Here is a 23,511-nt window from a genome sequence, read left to right on the forward strand (position 1 = left end):
CACTGTTAGGTAGATGGGCAGGGCATCTTTTCTGCTTTCTTCCCCTCCACAGGGCTTGTATGAGATTTCACCTGCACCATAGTAGAAGTGCTGTGTACTGCTATGTACATAAAATAAATAATACAACCAAATCTCATGGCAGTTTGTGAAATACTTAATTAACATTGAATCTATTAATTTGTGTCCATAAACATGAAAATTAATTTTTTGTGTGTGTCAGGCAGGTGTCTATTTTTTGTTTTCTGTCGCAGAAGCACAAATTTCTGCGGGTAGGTATTGAAACTGCTGTGCTATGCATTAAAACCACTGATTAATATTAAAAGTACTGGTATAGTTAAGGGAAAGATTATTATTATTATTATTGTCAAGCGGATAGAAAATCCATAGCACATTGCTCAGTTAAGCCGGGAGACAAAATCAACACAGCTGGAAGTCACGCAGTAAATCACCAATGCAAATGCAACAAAACCAGCTGACAGAATGCTAAAATAATGCAAAAAACTAGTCTAAAACTTCTAAATGCAACACAGACTCGGAAACTAATTTCATGCGTGGGAATCAAGTCTCAGGTGTTGATTTTTAAAACTGTGCGTAGGATCCATACTAAATGCTTACAACATACAACGTTATCCTACCTAAAATCTTATTAATACACATGAAATAGCTGCTAGCTAAAATGCAAGAAATAGCGGCTAGCTAAAACATACAACATTGTGCAAACAACAATCTTAATACACAGAATATTTAAACAAAAATGGTGGATGGCTTGATTTAACAATGATATTAATTGAACTTTAGAAGTCACAAAAAGTGCTGCTTACCTGCACTAGTCAGACAGTAGAGGTGAGCACGGCAGTCTCAAAGGCCTAAAACAACTCTCATGGATGCCACCTAATGCCTCAACTTTATACATCAGTTAGGCTATTATTAAATAATAGGCTACTCAGTTTCACTAATTCTGTTCATTAAAGGTGCTGAAACCCATGTCTTTTGCTTTATTTGTACCTTTATTTCAGAGGTAAATGATAATGCAACACTTTTTTCACAATATAATCTATTATTACATTATGAGCCATTATTACATTATGAATTGCGATACAGCTGGGCTCATAATGTAATAAATTGTTACATTATTACATTATGCGCAAAGACGTTATTACGTTATGCACTCATGATTTTATTACATTATGAGCTGATTATTACATTATGAACTTTTATTACATGTAAGTTATTACATTATGAGCTGTTATTGCATTATGAGCCATTATTACATTATGAGTTGCTACATACGTCCTTAAAGTCTAAGAGTTCCTGAAGCCTGTTGATCATGTCTGCTGTTGAGCCCTCAGAGGACACACCCAGGACGTAAGAAGCCTCCTGGAGTTGAACAGACACATTTACATCAGAGGAAGCTCCCATTACATCATGTGACATGTTACAGTGAACACACACAAAGAAGAGTTATCTGAGGACTGCATGGAGGACTATGTCTATGAGGAAGAGGAGAGGAAGAGGAAGAGGAAGAGGAGAGGAGATGAGAGGAGAGGAAGAGGAAGAGGAGTTTTCCAACGTTCAATAAAAAGAGAGACCATCAACGACACCTGGGGACTTGAAGCTCAGGATCTAAAGAGCAGAAAACTAAACTAATGTGATGCAAAGAATAAGGAGACAGGTTGATGAGTGAGGAGGCAGAGACAGTAGATAAAGCTAAGAAGTTGTTATTGAACAAATAAACCTGAAGAGAGAAGTGGAGAAAAGATAAGACAAGGTCAGTATGACTACAATGATTAGATTCATATTAATGTAAAAGGCTGACTACAATCAAACTAAAAGTCTAATAACTCCAACCAGTAGCTACCATCAGTGGGCTGGGGCCTCAGTGGGAGGCAGACTACCAGTTACCTTCTCCTTCCCAGTGGCCTGGGCTACAACACTAAAATAATCCCATTAAAAGTCACCCAGTGTCCACTTGCATGCAACAGGAGTGAGGTCCTCACCACGGTGCCTAGCCTCCCACCTGACCACACCCAGGCTGCACTGACAATCAACAAAGGAACAACAACTCCCTGAAACACAAAGAAAGCACCACCAGGGACCATCAAGAGAGGCTGAACTGATCCACCTGAAGCCTTTTATACTGCACCTGGCAGGAGGCAGAGCTAAGGGAGGAGACCACCTGGGTTGCATTCTCAACCTTTGACTGAGGTTCAGCACATGTATAGAGTCAAAGTATCCTAAGCCAGACTCTGAATATATAGAAGAGTCAATGTCCTCAGTTCCTCTAAAGTCACATCATTTAGTAGAAAGGCTGCAGCACAACAGACGCATGCGCACTCTCCTCTGAAGACTAGTCGGTGCTATTTGTCTGGACATGTTTCACTTCTGCTAGAGACGTCATGTGACAGAAACCTGGTTCTGATCACAGACGTGTGTGATTGTCTGTTCTAACTGCTTCTAAAACATAATGTGTAAAATGATCCCATCATTCTGTGTTACATATTTTTAGACAACTTCATTCCAAGTCATGACCAAGTTTGAAACTTATTTTACTCTTTTACTTACTTCTTTTAGGAGACAGTGAAAATAAACCCTTAGATTTAGTTTAGTTTACTTTCAGAGTCAGACTGCTGCACCTGACACAAACTGGATGAACAGGTGTGAAAGTATGAGGAAACTGAACGTCTTTATCAGAGTGAAGCTGAATGTAGAGAGAGACACACCTGGCCCCTCCCTCTCTTCACCTGTCAGAGGAAAGCTGACACTGTCTTCACAAACGTGGCTGCAGAGAAGTGTTGTCAGAGAGTCAGTAGATGATCAGCTGCTGTGAGCCTTAGTTTGACAGGAAGATGAAGACGTTGGTGGTGTTTGTGATCCTCGTTCACGGTAAGATATCTTCTTCCTGGATCTGATTCTCACTTCAGTCTGACGTCATTTCTCTCACGTCTGTCTCTTTAAAGAAAGTCAGTGATGACCTGTTTCAACTTTGATTAGTTCTTAGTTTGTCTGTGAGGGACACGTCCAGAAGCAGAGTCTGATGTTCTGTTCACGTGGACTGTTTCTAATCACTGCTGTAAATGTCAAATCACATCAAGAAAGAAAGAATCAAACAGATTGAAGGTGAGCTCAGAGCTAACGACTGCTTGATGATCTGGCTGCAGGTCAGGACTTCACTGTTGGACACAAACATTTACAAATGTCAATGTGTTTGAAAGTCAAACTGTCAGCTAGTGACTTCTTCATGGGGGGATGTTGACGACTAGTTTCCTCATCCAGATGCCACATTACTGAGAACAAGCAACAGAGACATATTAAAGGTTAAGAAATGTTAACCTTATTAAACAGCAGCTGTTTTCATTCACCCTATCTATCCTGATGTTTCCAGTGGTGAATGTGGGACAGGTTTTCAGTGACTGGAACAAACTGAATGTCCTGGTCTGGACTTCACAGCCTCCGTCCTGTTTATTTCTGTCTCTAGACAAAAGTCGGAACATTCACACATTAACAACAGGTCAGTCTTCAAATGGGTTCTTACTGGAATCAACACAAATGATCCAAAGCTTTCTGAGCAGCACAGAGGACAGAACGTTGACTATCACATGTCTGGATGTATCAGATGATCAGAGAACAGTCGGTCCAGTCTTCTGTTCCTGACATTGTGAACTGGAACCAGGTCAGAGGTTAACTATCAAACACAAACACAGTGAGCTACGGTGTCCTGGAGTGGACAGAAAGACAAACATCTGTAGAATGAGGCCATGTTTCCTAAGCTGAGTGCTAGAAATGCTAGAAAGAAGACAAGAGAACAGAGCATTGACTTTGGACCCAGCCCCCCTGGACCTTATGGACGAGCAGACCATGAACATGAAGGATGTTTCTCAGTAACATCTTGCTCCAATCAGTAGATGTTCTCTCTGTGTTTGCTGCATGTTAGCTTCCTAGTGTTCCAGACTTGTAAATCTGTGAAAGCAAGAAGCCATCTCTGAATACTTGACATGAATAACACGGTTGGAGTTCTAGTTTGGACGTTGAGACAGTTTGTGGTTTAGATTGGTGCTGTTAAAGAAGAGATGTGTCTGTAGATGTGTCCTACAGTCAGTCATGTGTCAAGTCAAACCCACAGCATGCAGCTGATTTGTCTTTCTCTTTGTGTGTCCTCTCAGTTTCCCAGCATGCCCTGGCAGGTGTGGTGCAGGTGAATGAGGGGGCGGAGTCTGTCCTGCTACCCTGCCACGACTTGGGTTTTTTACCTGAGGACCCCACAGTGATTTAGACCAGGAACGATCTCAGTCCCAAATCTGTCCACAAACGAGGAGAAACAGATGAAGTTGAAGGTCAGAACCAGGTTTACAGGGGGAGGACATCGATGACGCCTGATGCTCTAGACACTGGAGACTTCAGCCTCACTCTGACAAAACCCCACCTCTCTGACAGCGGCAGCTACACCTGCTCCATCAGTGATGGAAGACGAGAACGGAGACTGGCAGCCGTAGAGCTGCAGGTCAAAGGTCAGCAATAAACACTACCACTGTATACAGCAGTAAACTGTATGATCACACACAGTGGACATTTGTAGGGTTACCATCGCTAAGGCTTTTAGCCTGAGTCAGACTCCTTCAGTCTCACGCTGTCCACACACATCTCATGTATAATAAGAGGCTGAGTCCTTTATTAATTTATTCTACTGTCAGTGGAATCAGTACTGTAGGTACAGGTCAGAGGTCAGAGGTCAGTACTGTAGATACAGGTCAGAGGTCAGAGGTCAGTACTGTAGATACAGGTCAGAGGTCAGTACTGTAGGTACAGGTCAGAGGTCAGAGGTCAGTACTGTAGATACAGGTCAGAGGTCAGAGGTCAGTACTGTAGATACAGGTCAGAGGTCAGTACTGTAGATACAGGTCAGAGGTCAGAGGTCAGTACTGTAGATACAGGTCAGAGGTCAGTACTGTAGATACAGGTCAGAGGTCAGTACTGTAGATACAGGTCAGAGGTCAGTCAGAGAACGTCTAATAAGGGGAGAAGTTCCACTCTCATTGAACTTCCGGCTTCTGAACTGGTTGCAGTTCCACTCTGGTTCCATATGAGGGCGCTCTCAGGACGAGTGCAGAATGAATGGAGGTCTATGGAGCAGTACCCCTCAAAACCCACTTTTCTCAGGATATAATTTTTTGTGCAGTAATTTGAATATTGTATTTGAAAGGAGATGCAAAGAAATGACACATTGCTGGGTGTTAGATTTTTTAGAGTCACTTATTTTGCTTTAAAAAGTGTTTTAAAATGTCAATGACGTCATACACATCGTACGACCAGAGATACTGCTTTACGGCAATCCTTCAGTCACTGCTTTGGTGCTTTCGCGCTCTGCACTTTCTTTTCTCTCGAGGCATGGACAACACAGCTGACATGGGTAAATACACGTGCTAGAAGAGTTTTTGTTTTGCTGTTTTAAAAGACCGGGCCGAAAAAGTCCGCCTTAACATTCTGGTCCCGCTTCGGATGCCACGATGCCATCAAGCGGGATCTGGTCGTAATCAGTCCTTCACTGACCAATCAGCGTTCATTAGCACAATGCTAGCGTGTTATGGGCAACAACAACTCAACCTGTAAGAAAACGAAAGGACATAAGTTCTCGTTCATTCAACTTTTGACCTATAACCCATGTTGAACTTGCAAAACCTACAATCAAATCTGAGATTTCTCAACGACAATCGGGTGAAAGAGACACATTTAGCCGTTTAGCTCCATAGAGTCCCATTCATGTTGCAGTCATGGCGATCGCCCCCAGTGGAAATCTGGTGGAACTGCAACCACAATTCGTTACAATGGGACTTAATAGAGAGTGGGAAGGCTCTCCGTAGACCGGCTCTGATACAGGTCAGAGGTCAGAGGTCAGAGCTGTAGATACAGGTCAGAGGTCAGAGGTCAGAGCTGTAGATACAGGTCAGAGGTCAGTACTGTAGATACAGGTCAGAGGTCAGAGGTCAGAGCTGTAGATACAGGTCAGAGGTCAGAGGTCAGTACTGTAGATACAGGTAAGAGGTCAGTACTGTAGATACAGGTCAGTACTGTAGATACAGGTCAGAGGTCAGAGGTCAGTACTGTAGATACAGGTCAGAGGTCAGAGGTCAGTACTGTAGATACAGGTCAGAGGTCAGTACTGTAGATACAGGTCAGAGGTCAGAGGTCAGTACTGTAGATACAGGTCAGAGGTCAGAGGTCAGTACTGTAGATACAGGTCAGAGGTCAGAGGTCATGTTGTTCTTAATGTTTCTCCACAGAACCACCTCCAGTCTGGCCTACAGCTCTCCTGGTTCTCCTGGTTCTCCTGGTTGTTGTTCTTGGTGTCGTTGGGGGTCTTTTGTTTCTTTGTCGACACTACTTCATGCCAGGTGAGTCTCTACTACTACACTACCCATAATGCTGATGGTAACATGTGTCCTGTGGAGGAGACTTGTTCCAGCTGCTGAAAGAGTTCAGAGTTCAAACAGCTGCTACAGAGAGCTGAAGAGAAACTTCCAGGTTTAGTTCCAGAAGTCAGAAACTCTTCATCAAACATGTCAGCAGCACTTTACAGGACGCTTTGATTAGTTACCAAGGAACGAGTCAGGAAGACATCAGGGACAAACGGAGACACAATCCAGCTCTAATCAGAAGCTCCTGACGTCCTCAATCAGGACCTGAGCTCTGAGCTCATGAGTCCAGGTCTCTCCCAGTCCCAGTAAAACCAGAGCAGAGGGTTAGGGTTCTTCCTCATCCATTCATCTGATTGGTTCCTCATTAGTTCCTGACTTCTTCTTTGGTAACTGCTCCAAATGTCCTGAAGAAGAAAACTGGTGTTCAGTCACAAACTAGTTTCCACTGGTTTGTGTCAGAGGTGTGACAGACGTCAGGTGAGCTCAGGTCACCTGGTTGATCCACGTCCTCAAACAAACTGAACACTGAGAGTCCTCCACCAACATGAGACACATAGACAAGGATGGACAGAGACGTCCTGTTACCATCAGAGCTGCTGCTGCTGTCTCTACAGCTGATGATGGGATTTGTTGTCCTCTCAGTCTACCAGGTGGAGGTGGATTCAGGGGTGGAGTCTGTCCAGCTGACCTGCAAAACCACAGCTCACCTGCCTGAAGACGCTAAAGTGGAGTGGAAGGACAGATACTACAGGAAGGTCCATGTGTATCAGAACGGCTCTGACCAGCTTGAAGACCAGAACCAGATTTACAGAAACAGAACGAAGATGAAGAAAAACCTGAAAACTGGAGACCTCAGTCTGACCCTGAAATACCCCACAGATGGAGACAACAACATCTACACCTGCACCGTCTACAACAAGGAGGGAGACATCCTGATGAAGAAACAAGTGAAGCTCAATGTCAGAGGTCAGTGCTGTAGATACAGGTCAGAGGTCAGAGGTCAGTACTGTAGATACAGGTCACAGGTCAGAGGTCAGTACTGTAGATACAGGTCAGAGGTCAGAGGTCAGTACTGTAGATACAGGTCACAGGTCAGAGGTCAGTACTGTAGGTACAGGTCAGAGGTCAGAGGTCAGAGGTCAGTACTGTAGATACAGGTCAGAGGTCAGAGGTCAGTACTGCAGATACAGGTCAGAGGTCAGAGGTCAGTACTGTAGATACAGGTCAGAGGTCAGAGGTCAGTACTGTAGATACAGGTCAGAGGTCAGAGGTCAGTACTGTAGATACAGGTCAGAGGTCAGAGGTCAGTACTGTAGATACAGGTCAGAGGTCAGTACTGTAGATACAGGTCAGAGGTCAGAGGTCAGTACTGTAGATACAGGTCAGAGGTCAGAGGTCAGTACTGTAGATACAGGTCAGAGGTCAGTACTGTAGATACAGGTCAGAGGTCAGAGGTCAGTACTGTAGATACAGGTCAGAGGTCAGTACTTTAGATACAGGTCAGAGGTCAGTACTGTAGATACAGGTCAGAGGTCAGAGGTCAGTACTGTAGATACAGGTCAGAGGTCAGTACTGTAGATACAGGTCAGAGGTCAGAGGTTAACTGATCAGCTGACTGACCTTAGAAATAATGTCCATGTTCTAATGAGTCCTACAGTAATCAGTCAGCAGCTGATCCAGCTGTGGTAAAGTAGGGGGGGGGGGGGGGGGTTATCTTCCTGAACATTAATGTTGTAAACATGTTACTGATGTCACATGATTGGACAGACACCAAAGACAACACTGTCTCTGTTCAATGGAGAATGGGACATATTTCAGACTGGAACCAGTCAAACATGTTTCACTCCAAATATTTCTCTTCAATGTGCTCAGAGCTGCTGCTGCTGTCTCTACAGCTGATGATGGGATTTGTTGTCCTCTCAGTCCCCCAGGTGGAGGTGGATTCAGGGTTGGAGTCTATCCAGCTGACCTGCAAAACCACAGCTCACCTGCCTGAAGACGCTAAAGTGGAGTGGAAGGACATTTACAACAGGAAGGTCCATGTGTATCAGAACGGCTCTGACCAGCTTAAAGACCAGAACCAGATTTACAGAAACAGAACGAAGATGAATGAAGACCTGCTGAAAACTGGAGACCTCAGTCTGACCCTGAAATACCCCACAGATGGAGACACCTACACCTACACCTGCACCGTCTACAACAAGGAGGGAGACATCCTGATGAAGAAACAAGTGAAGCTCTATGTCAGAGGTTTGTTTTTTTTTCTCTTTCTTTTTCTTTGTCTTTTCTTTCATTCTGTCTTTATTATTTCCATCCTTTCTCTCTCTCCCTCTCTCTCTCTGAGTGCATGCTGGGAGTGAGTGTGGTGAGGAGCGACTCTGAGCGAGTGTTTTCTGATTTTTTTTTCTGTTTTTTTATTCATGTTGTTTTGTGAATTGTAGTTTAAGTTTATAGTGATAAGTTAGTCATTTGATTGTTGGTGTGATTTGGTTTGTTTTCGGTGAGTTGGCGTCTCAGACTCCATGGTGAATGGAGCTTTCTCCCGGCTGACGAGGAAGCACAGCATCAAAGTTGGTGCCAGCTTCCCGTGCAGCGTGGAGGAGGTCGGTTTAGCCGTAGGAGAGGTGGTCGGTCACAGTTCTGTGAAATCGGCCGCTAGGATGAACGGAGCTGTGGTTCTCTTTCATAATATTTCGCTCGATGTCTCACTATGGGATGCACGCCTCGCTGCAGCCCTCAGAAGCATTAATCTCATTACGCCAATCCTGATTGGCTGGTGAACGTGTCCGTCCGCCATAGGTAGTCCCACCTACCATAAATAGCTCAGGCGGATGGCAACACGTCATTCAAACACCTCTTCTCACTCGGAGCATATCTCGCGTCCAGGGCTAGCTAGCTAAACTGTCCACAGACTGATCTTTTTTAGCTTCGGTCGCCGGGGGCTTCTGGCCTTGGACGTGTTCTGCCAGTCGGTCACACCAGATCGACCCCAGTGCTTCCTCGCCCTCCACGGCCTGGTCAGCACTGTCCTCGACGCCTCACCACGGCGCTTCGAGTACCGAGTATTAACACACCAGTTAATCCCTCGTCTTCATAAGTTAACACACCAGTTAACTGCACCCGGTTAACACACCAGTTAGCTGAAACACCGAGTTAGCACACCAGCTAACTGCCTCGATTAGCCTTGCCGGCACACCAGCTAGCAAGGAATGGAGGCTAGAATCCCTCACACCAGAGGGCACGGAGACTCCGGGGCCCGTCCCTGTCGCTGTGGGAATAAGATCTCGAAAAATGATCCACACCAGGTCTGCTCGAGCTGCCTAGGGCTGGAACACGCCCGACTGGCTATCGATGTCCCCGGCTCGTGTCAACACTGCGCAGTGTTCACAATTAAGAGTCTCCGCAGACGGCTAGCCCGCCAGGCTAGCTTGTCTGGGCACGACCCCTTTCTCCCTCCCGACGGCGCCGCCGCAGAGGACGGAGAGGAGATGGCGGTCGCTGTGGTGGCGACTCCGAAGGCTAGCGCCAGCTGGGGCTCCCAGCTCGACCTAGCCGCGCATCCCCCGCAGGAGGAAGATGTTCTGGAACTGGACTATGGGGACGATGAAGATGCTGCCTCGGAACTCCTCATATCAGAGGATGAAGAAGAGGACGACGTCTTCTAACTGCCTCGACCACCCCTCTCTCCACCGGTGTTGCAGCTGGAAGTTCCCCGTTCTCCAGCTCCACCTGTTTGGCTTTCGAGCGTGCACCTGGGGGTCCCCCACGCCCCCATCTCCCAGCTGCCACGGACCGTGCCAGAGCAAGCCGGGAGAGATGGACATTTGACGGCGGAGGGTTCAGCGGTTGCCCCTCTCTCATGTCCACAAGCACGCACACATACACAAGTTTTCACAAAGAAAATAAAATGTGTTCCACTGTCGCATCCAGGCCGCGGGCTAAGGGCGCAGTTAATAAAAGCCAAATTTGTCAAAATAAGCAGCGCGGTGGCGACACCCGCTGCCCCCCTCCGGCGAGAGGCCGCGGCTCTCCTCGGGGTGGGGGCTGTGAGGTCCCAGCCGCTGCACTGTCCTCCCGGGCAAAAATGCACGGCGCTGCACGGGGACCGTGTCGTTCCACCACGAGGGGGCGCCACCGCACCACGACGGGCGCCTCTCGTGGTGGAGGGACTGCAATGCGTGTCACCTCTCTCCCTCAGTTGGGAGAGATGGGCCGCACTCGCAGCCCCATCCTGGGTGTTAAAGACGATCTTGAAGGGTTACAGGCTGCAGTTCGCCGCTGTTCCCCCGCGGTTCGCCGGTATAATACAATCCCAGGCTCAGGGAGAGTCAGCTCGTGTTTTACGAGAGGAAATCCTCTCACTGTTAAACAAAGGAGCAATATGTGTCGTCCCTCCCGCACAGTGTCAGAGCGGTTTTTACTCCAGGTATTTTCTGGTCCCCAAACGGGGGGGGGGAGCGGGATTCGCCCTATCCTGGATTTGCGGGCTCTGAACAAATATCTGAGGAAATACAAGTTCAGGATGCTTACACACGCATCCCTGCTGCGTCTTGTGCGTCAGAACGATTGGTTCACTTCTGTCGATCTGAAAGACGCGTATTTCCACATCCCGATCTATCCTCCCCAAGTATCTGAGGTTCGCTTTCCAGGGGATCTGCTACGAGTACCGCGTGCTCCCTTTCGGCCTGTCTTTAAGCCCGAGGGTGTTCGTGCGGTGCACGGAAGCAGCAATAGCCCCGCTGAGACGGCGGGGCATCCGCTTGGCCACGTATCTGGACGATTGGCTGCTTTTGGCACAATCGGAGCAGGAGGCCAGAGCGCACACGCGTATTCTCACACGGCACCTAGTCGATCTGGGTTTTGTGATAAACGTGGAAAAGAGCATGCTGTCCCCGGCGCAGGGCATAATCTTTCTGGGATTATCCCTGGACTCGGTAACTTTCACGGCGCACCTGTCGGCGGAACGAGTGAAAGCTTTCAGGACGTGTCTCGCGCTTTTTCATCCAGGCAGGTCTGTTCAATTCAGATTGTGTCTTCGGTTACTCGGACTGATGGCGTCTGCCATCCTCGTAGTCCGTCTCGGTTGCCTCCACATGAGGGAGTTCCAGCTTTGGGTGGCCTCGTGTGGGCTGGATCCCGTGCGTCATGGCGCGCGGAGAGTGTTGGTCACACCGGAGTGCGCCAGGGCGCTGCGCCACTGGCGGGCCCCGTCCTTTCTGACCCAGGGGGTGCCCATGGGCTCCGTCCTGTCCAGGAAGGTGGTCACTACGGACGCCAGCCTGACGGGTTGGGGCGGAATTCACGAGGGCCGGTCTGTGAGGGGCCGCTGGGGATCGGACCTCCAGCGGGCTCACATAAATTTTCTGGAACTTTCAGCGGTGTTCCTCTCCCTGAAACATTTCCTTCCGTCTCTCATGGGTCATCATGTCCTAGTGAGGACGGACAATACGACGACGGTGGCGTATATCAACCGTCAGGGGGGATTGCGCTCCCGTCAGTTGCACATGCTGGCACGCAAACTGATCCTGTGGAGCTGCGGCCGTCTCCTCTCCTTGAGGGCGACGCACGTCCCGGGCGCGCTGAACACGGGCGCGGACCTGTTGTCCAGAGGAGCGCCGGTGTACGGGGAATGGGCTCTGCACCCGGAGATTGTGGGACAGATATGGTCCCGCTATGGTCGGGCCGCGGTGGATCTGTTCGCGTCGAGAGAGAACGCGCAGTGCGCGCTGTTTTACTCTCTGCGCAGCCTGGATGCTCCCCTCGGCGTAGACGCACTAGCGCACGCCTGGCCGCACGAGCTTCTTTACGCGTTCCCTCCCCTGGCCTTGATACCCCCCACTCTGTCCAGAGTGAGGGAGCACGGCCTCGCACTGATTTTGATAGCTCCGCATTGGCCTGCGATGCATTGGCTGGCGGAGATATATCGGTTACTGTGCGCTCAGCCCTGGCAGCTCCCGCTGCGCAGGGACCTGCTGTCGCAGGGGGGGGGGACGGTCTTCCACCCGCACCCGCAACGCCTGGCGCTGTGGGCTTGGCCCCTGAATGGCTCAATCTGTCGGCTATGGGACTGTCACAGCGTGTGATTTCCACGATTCAGAGCGCTCGGGCCTCCTCCACTAGGTCTTTGTATGACTGTAAGTGGAGAGTGTTTGAGGGGTGGTGTCACAGTAACGGCCACATTCCTTTTCAGTGTCCGGTAGGAGTGATATTGTCATTCTTGCAGGACCTGATTGACAAGCGAAAAGCCTTCTCCACGGTTAAAGTGTGCTTGGCGGCTATCGCCGCCTGTCACGTGGGGTTTGGGAAGCGAACGGCTAGCCAGCACCCTCTGGTTTGCCGTTTTATGAAGGGGGCGCGCAGGCTCCTCCCCGTTTCCAGACCGCTGATACCTCCGTGGGATCTGGCTGTGGTTCTGGAGGGACTTAGGGGCCCTCCTTTTGAACCACTGGAGGGAGCAGATTTGAAACACGTGTCTTTGAAGACTGTGTTGTTGCTGGCTCTGGCTTCGGCCAAACGAGTTAGTGACATCCATGCGCTTTCGGTACAGCCGTCATGCGCTCAGTTCTTCCCTGGGGATGTGAGGATGATTTTGAGGCCCAACCCGGCTTTTGTGCCCAAGGTGTTGGGCTCATGTTCCCCTATTGACCTTGTGGCTTTTGCTGCTTCATCAGAGGGCCAGCAGTCACATGCGTTATGTCCGGTTCGTGCGGTGCGCACTTACATGGACAGGACTAAGGGGTTCAGGAGGAGCGATCAGCTGTTTGTCTCCTGGGCTAATCCTCATAAAGGAAAACCTGTCACGAAGCAGCGCCTATCCAACTGGATGGTGGAGGCGATTGCTTTGGCCTATACGAGTCAGGGTTTGCAGCCACCTGTGGGCCTGCGAGCGCACTCGACTCGGGGCTTGGCCGCATCGTGGGCCTTATTCAGGGGAGTCTCTGTTCAGGACATCTGTGCTGCGGCGAGTTGGTCCTCGCCTCTCACGTTTGTCCGCTTCTATAGGTTGGACGTCTCCGCGCCGTGCGTGGCACGCGCGGTTTTACTGTCCTGATGGGAGCGGAGTGTTTTTCCCTGTGGGTTGGTGGACGCTAGATAAGCTTGTCTGGCAGTACGGGAGCTACCACATCCCATAGTGAGACATCGAGCGAAATATTATGAAAGAGAACTTTAGGTTATTTACATAACCCCGGTTCTCTGAGTAATATGAGTGAGATGTCTCACCAGACAACCCTTCTTGCTTGGGCGAGTGAGAAGAGGTGCTTATCTTGAATGACGTGTTGCCATCCGCCTGAGCTATTTATGGTAGGTGGGACTACCTATGGCGGACAGACACGTTCACCAGCCAATCAGGATTGGCGTAATGAGATTAATGCTTCTGAGGGCTGCAGCGAGGCGTGCATCCCATAGTGAGACATCTCACTCATATTACTCAGAGAACCGGGGTTATGTAAATAACCTAAAGTTTTATTCCTGGATCAGGTGGAGAAGGTGAACCAGGTTGTGGAGACGGGTATCACCATCAATGATATGTTTGTGTCGGTGCAACCGTTGACGCTGCCCGCAACAAAGGTTATTTTGTCAAATGTCCCCCCCTTTATCACTGATGAGTTCTTAAGCAGAGAATTATCTAGACATGGAAAAATTGTTTCTCCTCTGAAAAAGATCCTCTCTGGCTGTAAGTCTCCTTTGTTGAAGCATGTGGTGTCTCACAGGAGACAGCTTTACATGATCCTGAACAACCGTGATGAGGAGCTTAACCTCAGATTTCACGTTAAAGTTGATGATTTTGATTATGTTTTGTTTGCCCGTTCTTCTGTAATGAAATGTTTTGGTTGTGGTGAAGAAGGACATACTGTCAGGATCTGTCCTAGCAGAGGAAGGCCAGCTTCGCCTGGCCTTCCGGCGGCAAACGCAGATCGCCCCGCAGCCGCGGGGCATCGCGCCGATGCCGAGGAGCCCCGCAGCCGCGGGGCGTCGCGCTGATGCCGGGCGGCCCGGTGCTGCGGGGTCGAGGCGGGATGGTGCTGGTCAGCAGGACGGCCTGGGAGGCACTGCTGAGGACAGGGTACAGGTTGAGGGAGAGGAGGAACTCATAGGAGGAAAAGATGTTGGTGTAAGTGGTGAAGATGACCTTGAGGAAACAAGATCAGTGATGAAAACACTGTGAATGGTGGAAATGGTTTGAGTGTGACACAGGTGGGAGAGACAGGTGAGCATGTGAAACACAGGTAGGTGCAGGTGAAGTGAGCAGAGCATGGTGTGAGCAGGTTGAAGAGGCTGAGATGGTGGAAGCAGAATATAAATCTACTCCACGTAAACGAAGGTCTAAAACTAAAAACACTTGTGCTGAAGCAAAAACAAGTGGAGTGAGAGCAGACAGACACAGAGAAGAAGCAGGAGCAGACAGACAGCAGTGCTGCTGAGGAAGACTGAGTCTGACAGCAGTGATGTGCCCTTTCTTAAAGTGGGGGGCAGTCAGGGAAAAAAGGCTTACCCAGCCACAATGGTAAAGTCCTTCCTCCAGGAAACAAAAAATATGAAAGGGGTTAAAGTGGAGGATTATTTTCCTGATCTGGAAGGTTTTTCCACCTCAGCCAGGTTCCACATGAGGAACAGAGAAGAAGCAGCTTTAAATGATCAGGAAGTCTTCAGGCTGAGGAAACTCGTATGTAAAGTTAAGAGACAACACTTCAGCAGTGATGATGGAAAAGGCTCTTTGTTGCATTTGACCTCAGTTATTGTTTGTTCTTTTATTCCTCAGTCTGTACGGCTTCATTTAGAGTGGGGAGTCTGAATGTAAATGGGGCCAGAGATGCTAAGAAGAGAGCTGTTATATATGAATCAGCTAGAATCAAACACATGGATGTTCTTTTTCTACAAGAAACACACAGTGATGCAAACAATCAGAGCATTGTTTGCATCATTAGTGACTGTGAATTGGAAAAAAAGTGAAGCTCTTGCAGTCGGTGAGTGGCGTGACGGTCTCCCAGTTCTCCCCCAGAACCTGGTTTGGAAGAGAGACAGTTTGAAATCACAGTCACAGATAAAATGACTCATGTGTTCATGGAAATGAAGTATTTCTGTAAAATCAAATCTTTCTCTCTCTCCCAAACAACCAACCATCAAGACTCTGATCATCTGCAACACCTTTCTAGATCTCTGTCCTGTTCCTTCTGCTCTCATCTGCTTCTGTCCTTCAGCTTTCTCTACAATCATTCAATAAAGTCATGAAAACCTGCTGCTGCTGCTGCTGCTGCTGCTGTCTCTACAGCTGATGATAGGATTTGTTGTCCTCTCAGTCTGTCAGGTGGAGGTGGAGGAGGGGGTGGAGTCTGTCCAGCTGACCTTAAGAACCACAGAGCTGCCTGAAGACGCTAAAGTGGTGTGGAGGAAGGGCATTTTCATGACGGTCCATGTGTATGAGAACGGCTCTGACCAGCTTGAAGACCAGAACCAGATTTACAGAAACAGAACGAAGATGAATGAAGACCTGCTGGAAACTGGAGACCTCAGTCTGACCCTGAAATACCCCACAGATGGAGACAGTGGAGAATACAACTGTGTAGTCTACAACAAGGAGAGAAAGATCCTGAGATGGAAAACAGTGGAGCTCAGAGTGAAAGGTTTGTTTTCTTTCTTTCTTTCTTTCTTTGTGTCTGTCTTTGTCTCTGTCTGTCTCTGTCTCTGTCTGTCTTTGTCTCTAACTGTCTTGTGTCTCTCACTATCTTTGTCTCTAAGTGTCTCTGTCTCTAACTGTCTTTGTCTCTGTCTGTCTTTGTCTCTAACTGTCTTGTGTCTCCTCTGCAGACAGAGTCCAGGTCCAGGATGTAACGTCTCCTCTGATGGCTGTAGAGTCAGTTTGATCAGGTTGTTGATCTTTGATTATTGATCAGTGAAGGATCTGATGATGATTTCAAAGAAGATAAAGCTGCTGGTGAAGCAGAGTTCATGTCAGCGACCTCCTCCTGCTTCAAGTCAAACCCTCAAAGTCAGTCAACACGTTTGGAAGAGGGAACTAATGACCTTCATTCAAATGTCCAGCAGAGGACAGTCCTGACTGAAACCTTCAACAAGACACAAGTTAACATGAGCTTTTGAACATTTCTGGGACTTCTGATGTGTTGATGAAACCAGGACAGAAGGAACTGATCAGCAAATATGTTTTAAAGAACGTCTGAAAAAGAGAAAAGGAAGAAAAAGCCACAGTAAATAAATGACTGAGGACAGATTGAAATGAGCCTTTCAACAGCAACATTTAAAAGACATGAAGTGTGCAACGAGCTGTGGTCACCAGCAGGAGGCAGAAGACTGCAGAGGAGAGAGTGGAGAGGTTCCTGTTGGAATTCCAGGGTTAACCAGGAAACCACACACATCCTTTACTCAGTGATAAATCACATGTTCACACTGAGCGTCTAGAAACTGAGGAATCTGTTGAAGTCACAGTAAAGGAGCAATCAGCTTCCTGGCTGCTCCCTCCCTCCGCCCACCTGTGTGTGTGTCATCAGACCTTTGGGAACTTTTTTCCAGATCAGAGAATAATCAGTGATGAAAATAACCTTCAAACAGTGTGAACAGTGTGGCTGGAGCTGAGCTCTTTCCTTCATCTGACAACTATCAGAACCCAACATGATGATCTAGAAGGAATAAAGAGCAAGTGATCAGCTGATTCAGCAGAGTTTTCCTTTAGTTTTTAGTTGAGTTTATTTCTTCCAGGGACCATGTACAAAGTGCATTAATCACAGAGTAGATCCACTGGACCAGGTTTAACAAATGGTGGTGGAGCTAGAGCAGAGCGTTGTATTATTTACTGATTTATGTGATAGGGACAGTTCACATTAATGAACATCTACTCAGACAGTCATAGATGTAAATATGATGGATTCTAGCAACAATGCTCATTTTCATCCACAGTCCCTAGACAGGTAACACAAACACATGATAAGACATAGGACAGGACAATAGATCACAATGAGAACACACATGTTCAGGTCAGACTGGATATTTATTGAAACATTCAACTAAACTCATCATGTTTTCTCTCCACATATTTAATCATAAACTTTTTACATTTTTAAACAAACTTTAGTTTCTTAAACTCTGAATGTGGAACAAGCAAAGCTTTATATTATAAACACATGAAAAATCTAATTTGAAATAAAAACACATCAGTGTCTTTAGTTCTTATTGTTATTTAATGAAATAAATCAATCTCATGCCTCTCTCTGTCTGTAGTCTTTAGAGTTTATTTTCAGTGTAAACCCTTTTTCACAGGCCAACAACAAAACAATAATAATATATTCATTCATTCATTCATTCATCTTCTGTAACCTCTTGTCCAGCTGTCATTGGTCTAGAGGGGGGGTCCACCCTGGACAGGTCTCCAGTCTATCCCAGCTGTCATTGGTCTAGAGGGGGGGTCCACCCTGGACAGGTCTCCAGTCTATCCCAGCTGTCATTGGTCAAGAGGGGGGGTCCACCCTGGACAGGTCTCCAGTCTATCCCAGCTGTCATTGGTCTAGAGGGGGGGTCCACCCTGGACAGGTCTCCAGTCTATCCCAGCTGTCATTGGTCCAGAGGGGGGGTCCACCCTGGACAGGTCTCCAGTCTATCCCAGCTTTCATTGGTCTAGAGGGGGGGTCCACCCTGGACAGGTCTCCAGTCTATCACAGGGCTAACACAGAGAGACACTCACACCTACGGCCAATTTAGAATCACCAATGAACCTTACCAGCATGTCTTTGGACGGTGGGAGGAAGCTGGAGAACCTGGAGAGAACCCACGCAGACACAGGGACAACATGCAGACTACACACAGAAAGGAACCAGTGGGCCTGGATTAGAACCCAGAACCTTCTGGCTGGGAGGCATCAGTGCTAACCACCACACCACTGTGCCGCCCTACAAATTCAATTCTAATACTTCTTCTAATGTAATCTGATGATCTTCTATTTCTACTAAAAGAATGGAATGAATATTATTGGATGGAATTGCTCCTAAAATGTTCAACAGTATTTTTCTAAAATGCTTGACTCAGCAAAAACCCAACAAACTATTGTGTGTTCATCAACTGTAAACAAATGTCATGTCATTGTGTTACGTGACAGGCAGGGTCAGGGGGCAGAATTGTTTGTGTCTGTGTTTTCCCTCCTCTTCTCCTCTTCCCCTCCTCCTCCTCACTCCTCTCAGGTAAACTCCCATCAATTAGCCTACACCTGTGGATCCCAGCTGGCCAATCATCCAGGTTCCAGTAGAACAGGAGCGTAGCTGCAGTCATGGTTCTCTGTTCTCTGCCTGTCTGCACTGTGCTATACTTGCTTTAGTAAACTTCCTAGTTTCAACCTGGAGCTTTGTGGAGTCAGTCAGTGTGACTAGGTAAGTTTTGGAGTACTCTATACATGTTCCAGTCACATAGTACTTCCTTGTCTATGAACACTAGGTTTTAGGCTTGGTGCCACTGTAGCCCTGTAGAAATCATTTAGGTTACAGTGCAAAAGAAAAATCCATATAGCATGATTTAATGTTGAATTAAAAGTTCATGGTCTTTAAAAGAGGAAGTTCATAATATTCAAATGTTTAATAAATTAGACTATTTACAGCTGAAAGAATAAATCTATAAAAGTCTTTGTCACAAATAGGGGGTTGCAGGGAATGGAGTGTGGACCCAGATGCAGGACTCCAAGATGCAGGAGTAGGCAAAAAAAAAAAAAAGGATTTAATTAACAAAAGACAAAACCAAAAGCGCTGCAGAGGAGGCAGGAAATCCAAAACGCAAACCACTATCAAACTAAGACATGGCAGGAAAAACACTTGGCAAGGAACAAAAGGCATGGAACGTGGACAAACAGAAACATGGAACACGGTGACACAGAACTGGCAGTAAAAAAACAGTATGACGCGACAGAGACAAAGGGGAAGGCAGGGCTATATAAAGACATGAGGAACAGGGGTGACGAGACACAGGTGAAGCAAATGAAGAATTAACACAAGCTGAAACCAATGATCTAATCAAAAGAAAACATGGGATAACAAAACAGGAAGTTGAGAACTTAGCAAAAATAAAACAGGAAACAGAACAGAAAAAACTAAACACTAACCATGACTATGAAAACCAAGAACTTAATACAATAAACAGAAACACAGGAAACTAAACCATGACGGACTAAGACATGACGAAAGACATGACAGAACCAAGAACGGAGGACATAACAGAAAACATGACAGAACCCCCTCCTTAAGGGACGGATCCCAGAAGTCCCTACAAAACAAAACCATCAAACAAAATCTGAACTCGACTGGGTGGGTGGAGGGGGCATGGCAGGAGGGATCCTGGGCAACTGGGAGGCCGAGCAGACAGGACCGAAAGTTCTGGGGGTCGGCCGGGAGGCCGAGCAGACAGGACCGAAAGTTCTGGGGGTCGGCCGGGGGCCGAGCGGACGTGGCAGAGAGTTCTGGGGGTCGGCCGGGAGGCCGAGCGGACGTGGCAGAGAGTTCTGGGGGTCGGCCGGGAGGCCGAGCGGACGAGGCAGAGAGTTCTGGGGGTCGGCCGGGAGGCCGAGCAGACGAGGCAGAGAGTTCAGGGGGCCGACCGGGAGGCCGGGCAGACACGGCAGAGAGTTCAGGGAGGCCGGGCAGACACGGCAGAGAGTTCAGGGGGCCGACCGGGAGGCCGGGCAGACACGGCAGGGACCGGACCCACCTCGACAACAGGAGCAGGAACCGGAGCCAGCACAGGAACGGGAGTGGAAGCAGGATCCAGCACAGGAACGGGAACAGGAACGGGATCAGGATCCAGCACGGGAACGGGAGCAGGAACCAGCACGGGAACGGGAATAGGATCAGGACCAGGATCCAGCACAGGAACGGGAACAGAAGCAGGATCCGGCACAGGAACAGGACCAGGATCCGGGGTCCGAGCCACCTCGGGAACAGGACCAGGAGCCGGGGTCTGAGCCACCTCGGGAACAGGTCCAGGAGCCGGGGTCCGAGCCACCTCGGGAACAGGTCCAGGAGCCGGGGTCCGAGCCACCTCGGGAACAGGTCCAGGAGCCGGGGTCCCAGCCACCTCGGGAACAGGTCCAGGAGCCGGGGTCCGAGCCACCTCGGGAACAGGTCCAGGATCCGGGGTCCGAGCCACCTCGGGAACCAGAGAAGAGGCGGCCCTCGGAGCCGGAACGGGAACCAGGGAAGAGGCGGCCCTCGGAGCCGGGACGGGAACCAGGGAAGAGGCGGCCCTCGGAGCCGGGACGGGAACCAGGGAAGAGGCGGCCCTCGGAGCCGGGACGGGAGCCGTAGTTGAGGCGACCCTCGGAGCCGGGACGGGAACCAGGGAAGAGGCGGCCCTCGGAGCCGGGACAGGAGCCGTAGTTGAGGCGACCCTCGGAGCCGGGACAGGAGCCGGAGCTGAGGCGACCCTCGGAGCCGGGACAGGAGCCGGAGCTGAGGCGACCCTCGGAGCCGGGACAGGAGCCGGAGCTGAGGCGACCCTCGGAGCCGGGACAGGAGCCGGAGCAGGAGCCGGATCTGAAGCGACCCTAGGAGCCGGGACAGGAGCCGGAGCTGAAGCGACCCTCGGAGCTGAAGCGACCCTCGGAGCCGGAGCTGAAGCGACCCTCGGAGCTGGGACAGTAGCCGGTGCTGAAGCGACCCTCGGAGCCGAAGCCGAAGCGACCCTCAGAGCCGGAACAGGAGACGCAGGAGAGTCCGACCTGGGAGCCGGAACAGGAGACGCAGAAGAGTCAGGCCTTGAAGCCGGAGCAGGAGAAGCAGGAGAGTCCGGCCTGGGAGCCGGAGCAGGAGACACGTGGTAGTCCGGCCTGGGAGCCGGAGCAGGAGACACAGGAGAGTCCGGCCTGGGAGCCGGAGCAGGAGACGCAGGAGAGTCCGGCCTGGGAGCCGGAGCAGGAGCCACGCGGTAGTGCGGCCTGGGAGCCGGAGCAGGAGCCACGCGGTAGTGCGGCCTGGGAGCCAGAGCAGGTGCGGATCGCTGGAGATTGGCTGGCCGATGGTCAGCAGGCCGGGGAACCACCACCACATGGCTAGCAGACCGTTGCAGCAGAGGCTGCTGGCCTGCAGGCCTGCCTCCGTGGCAACCACGAGGGCCTGACCTCCCTGTTGGGGCCCTCATGGCCAAACGTGTGCCAGAAAATAATGGCAAAAACTCAGGGATGAGCCACGGTTTGTACTCCAGCTTTCTATCCAAATAATAGGTCAGTACTTGCCTCTTATCCTCCTCATCGAAATGATTATAGTCTGCTGGGTCCATTTGTGGTCGCGTCATTCTGTCACAAATAGGGGGTTGCAGGGAATGGAGTGTGGACCCAGATGCAGGACTCCAAGATGCAGGAGTAGGCAAAAAAAAAAGGATTTAATTAACAAAAGACAAAACTTACAAAACCAAAAGCGCTGCAGAGGAGGCAGGAAATCCAAAACGCAAACCAAAATCCAAAACACTATCAAACTAAGACATGGCAGGAAAAACACTTGGCAAGGAACAAAAGGCATGGAACGTGGACAAACAGAAACATGGAACACGGTGACACAGGCAGTAAAAAAACAGTATGACGTGACAGAGACAAAGGGGAAGGCAGGGCTATATAAAGACATGAGGAACAGGGGTGACGAGACACAGGTGAAGCAAATGAAGAATTAACACAAGCTGAAACCAATGATCTAATCAAAAGAAAACATGGGATAACAAAACAGGAAGTCGAGAACTTAGCAAAAATAAAACAGGAAACAGAACAGAAAAAACTAAACACTAACCATGACTATGAAAACCAAGAACTTAATACAATAAACAGAAACACAGGAAACTAAACCATGACGAACTAAGACATGACGAAAGACATGACAGAACCAAGAACGGAGGACATAACAGAAAACATGACAGTCTTTTAGTTCATCAAGTTTCTATGAAATATCTGTGATTCTGAAGAAAATGAGAGATAACAAGTAACCTAACCTGTTACTTGTCACAGGTCAGTCATTTAATTCCTGTGTTGTCATTGGTTATCAAAGTCACGAGTCCATCAGAGTCACTAGGCTCGTTCGACTTCATGCAGATCTGTGCAGATCTGACTTGACGTGATGCATGCTGGGTTGAACAAGTTCATTTTAACCAATCATATTCGAGGTCTATGAGCATGAACAACCCAGCATGCATCACGTCAAGTCAGATCTGCACAGATCTGCATGAAGTCGAACACGCCTAATGAATTGTGTAAGTCAGGGACTAATGGTGCAGGTTAGTGTAATGTGTAGTGAGCATGCAACAAGAGAGACCGACGCTATCTTTGCTCTTCAGCTCTTCACTTTGCTTCCATCTCACGTGCTTCTAAGACACAACTACATCATCATCATCATCAGACTGCATGCTGCTTCTGTGTCATCTTTGTCTCCAGCAGCAGCAACAGTGTTGTACAGGATGGCCTTCTCTCTGACCTCACCCAGTCTCCTCCGTCTCCGTTGCCTTGTCTGATTGCTGTGTGTTAGGTCAAACAAGTATTATTAGTCAGAAGAAGAGACAAGCATTAGTTGTTGAGTGTCACAATACTAATGTCAGGAAGGGGTAGCATGGGTTGGAGGTTTAGGACCCAGATGCAGGAGTTTAAAGGCTGAGGCAGGAGTAGGCAAAAAAGATATTTAATAAAAAAAAGACTAAGAACGCTGCTGACGTTGCAGTAAGTATGAAAGAGCAAAAATCTACACACTTTGAAAAACTAGAACTTGACATAAAACTATGACTGTCAGACATGGACAAGACAAATGAACAGTATGACACGACGAGGAACAAAGAGGTGACGAGACACAGGTGAAGCACATCAAGACATAACACAAGGAGAAACCAATGAGCTAATCAACAGGAAAACACGGACATAACACAACAGGAAGTTAACAAAATAAAACAGGAAACAGAAAACCAATGTGAGAATCATTTTTATTCACTGATCTATCTTCATACATATCTTCCAGTGTCCATGTCAAAGTCTCCTTGGGACAGACACTGAAGCCAGTGTCACTGTGGATGTGAATGATGCTCTGATGAGCAGGTGGCTCATTGTACAGTAGCCTCAGTCACCTGTGTGTCAGTGATGAACACTACA

The 23,511-nt window shown here is 48.6% G+C and overlaps 2 protein-coding genes across 2 annotated transcripts in view; both read left to right on the top strand.

Annotated features, from left to right (window-relative positions):
• The window catches only part of LOC311486148 (butyrophilin-like protein 2), a gene marked incomplete at both ends in the record, with an annotated part of 44,721 nt that extends 25,620 nt beyond the window's left edge, over positions 1–19,101 (top strand). Inside the window, 6 exons of the mRNA XM_084541909.1 lie at positions 4,314–4,505; positions 6,276–6,386; positions 7,053–7,376; positions 8,334–8,660; positions 15,710–16,026; positions 19,045–19,101. Coding sequence (XP_084398035.1) covers positions 4,314–4,505; positions 6,276–6,386; positions 7,053–7,376; positions 8,334–8,660; positions 15,710–16,026; positions 19,045–19,101 — 1,328 coding nt within the window. The remainder of the gene's footprint in view (positions 1–4,313; positions 4,506–6,275; positions 6,387–7,052; positions 7,377–8,333; positions 8,661–15,709; positions 16,027–19,044) is intronic.
• The window catches only part of LOC311492880 (uncharacterized protein), a gene marked incomplete at its 5' end in the record, with an annotated part of 263,852 nt that overhangs the window by 77,298 nt on the left and 163,043 nt on the right, over positions 1–23,511 (top strand). The gene's annotated exons all lie outside the window — the stretch shown is intronic.

The sequence above is a fragment of the Chelon labrosus genome (genome assembly GCF_963514085.1).
Source record: "Chelon labrosus genome assembly, chromosome: 1".
Lineage (NCBI taxonomy): Eukaryota > Metazoa > Chordata > Actinopteri > Mugiliformes > Mugilidae > Chelon > Chelon labrosus.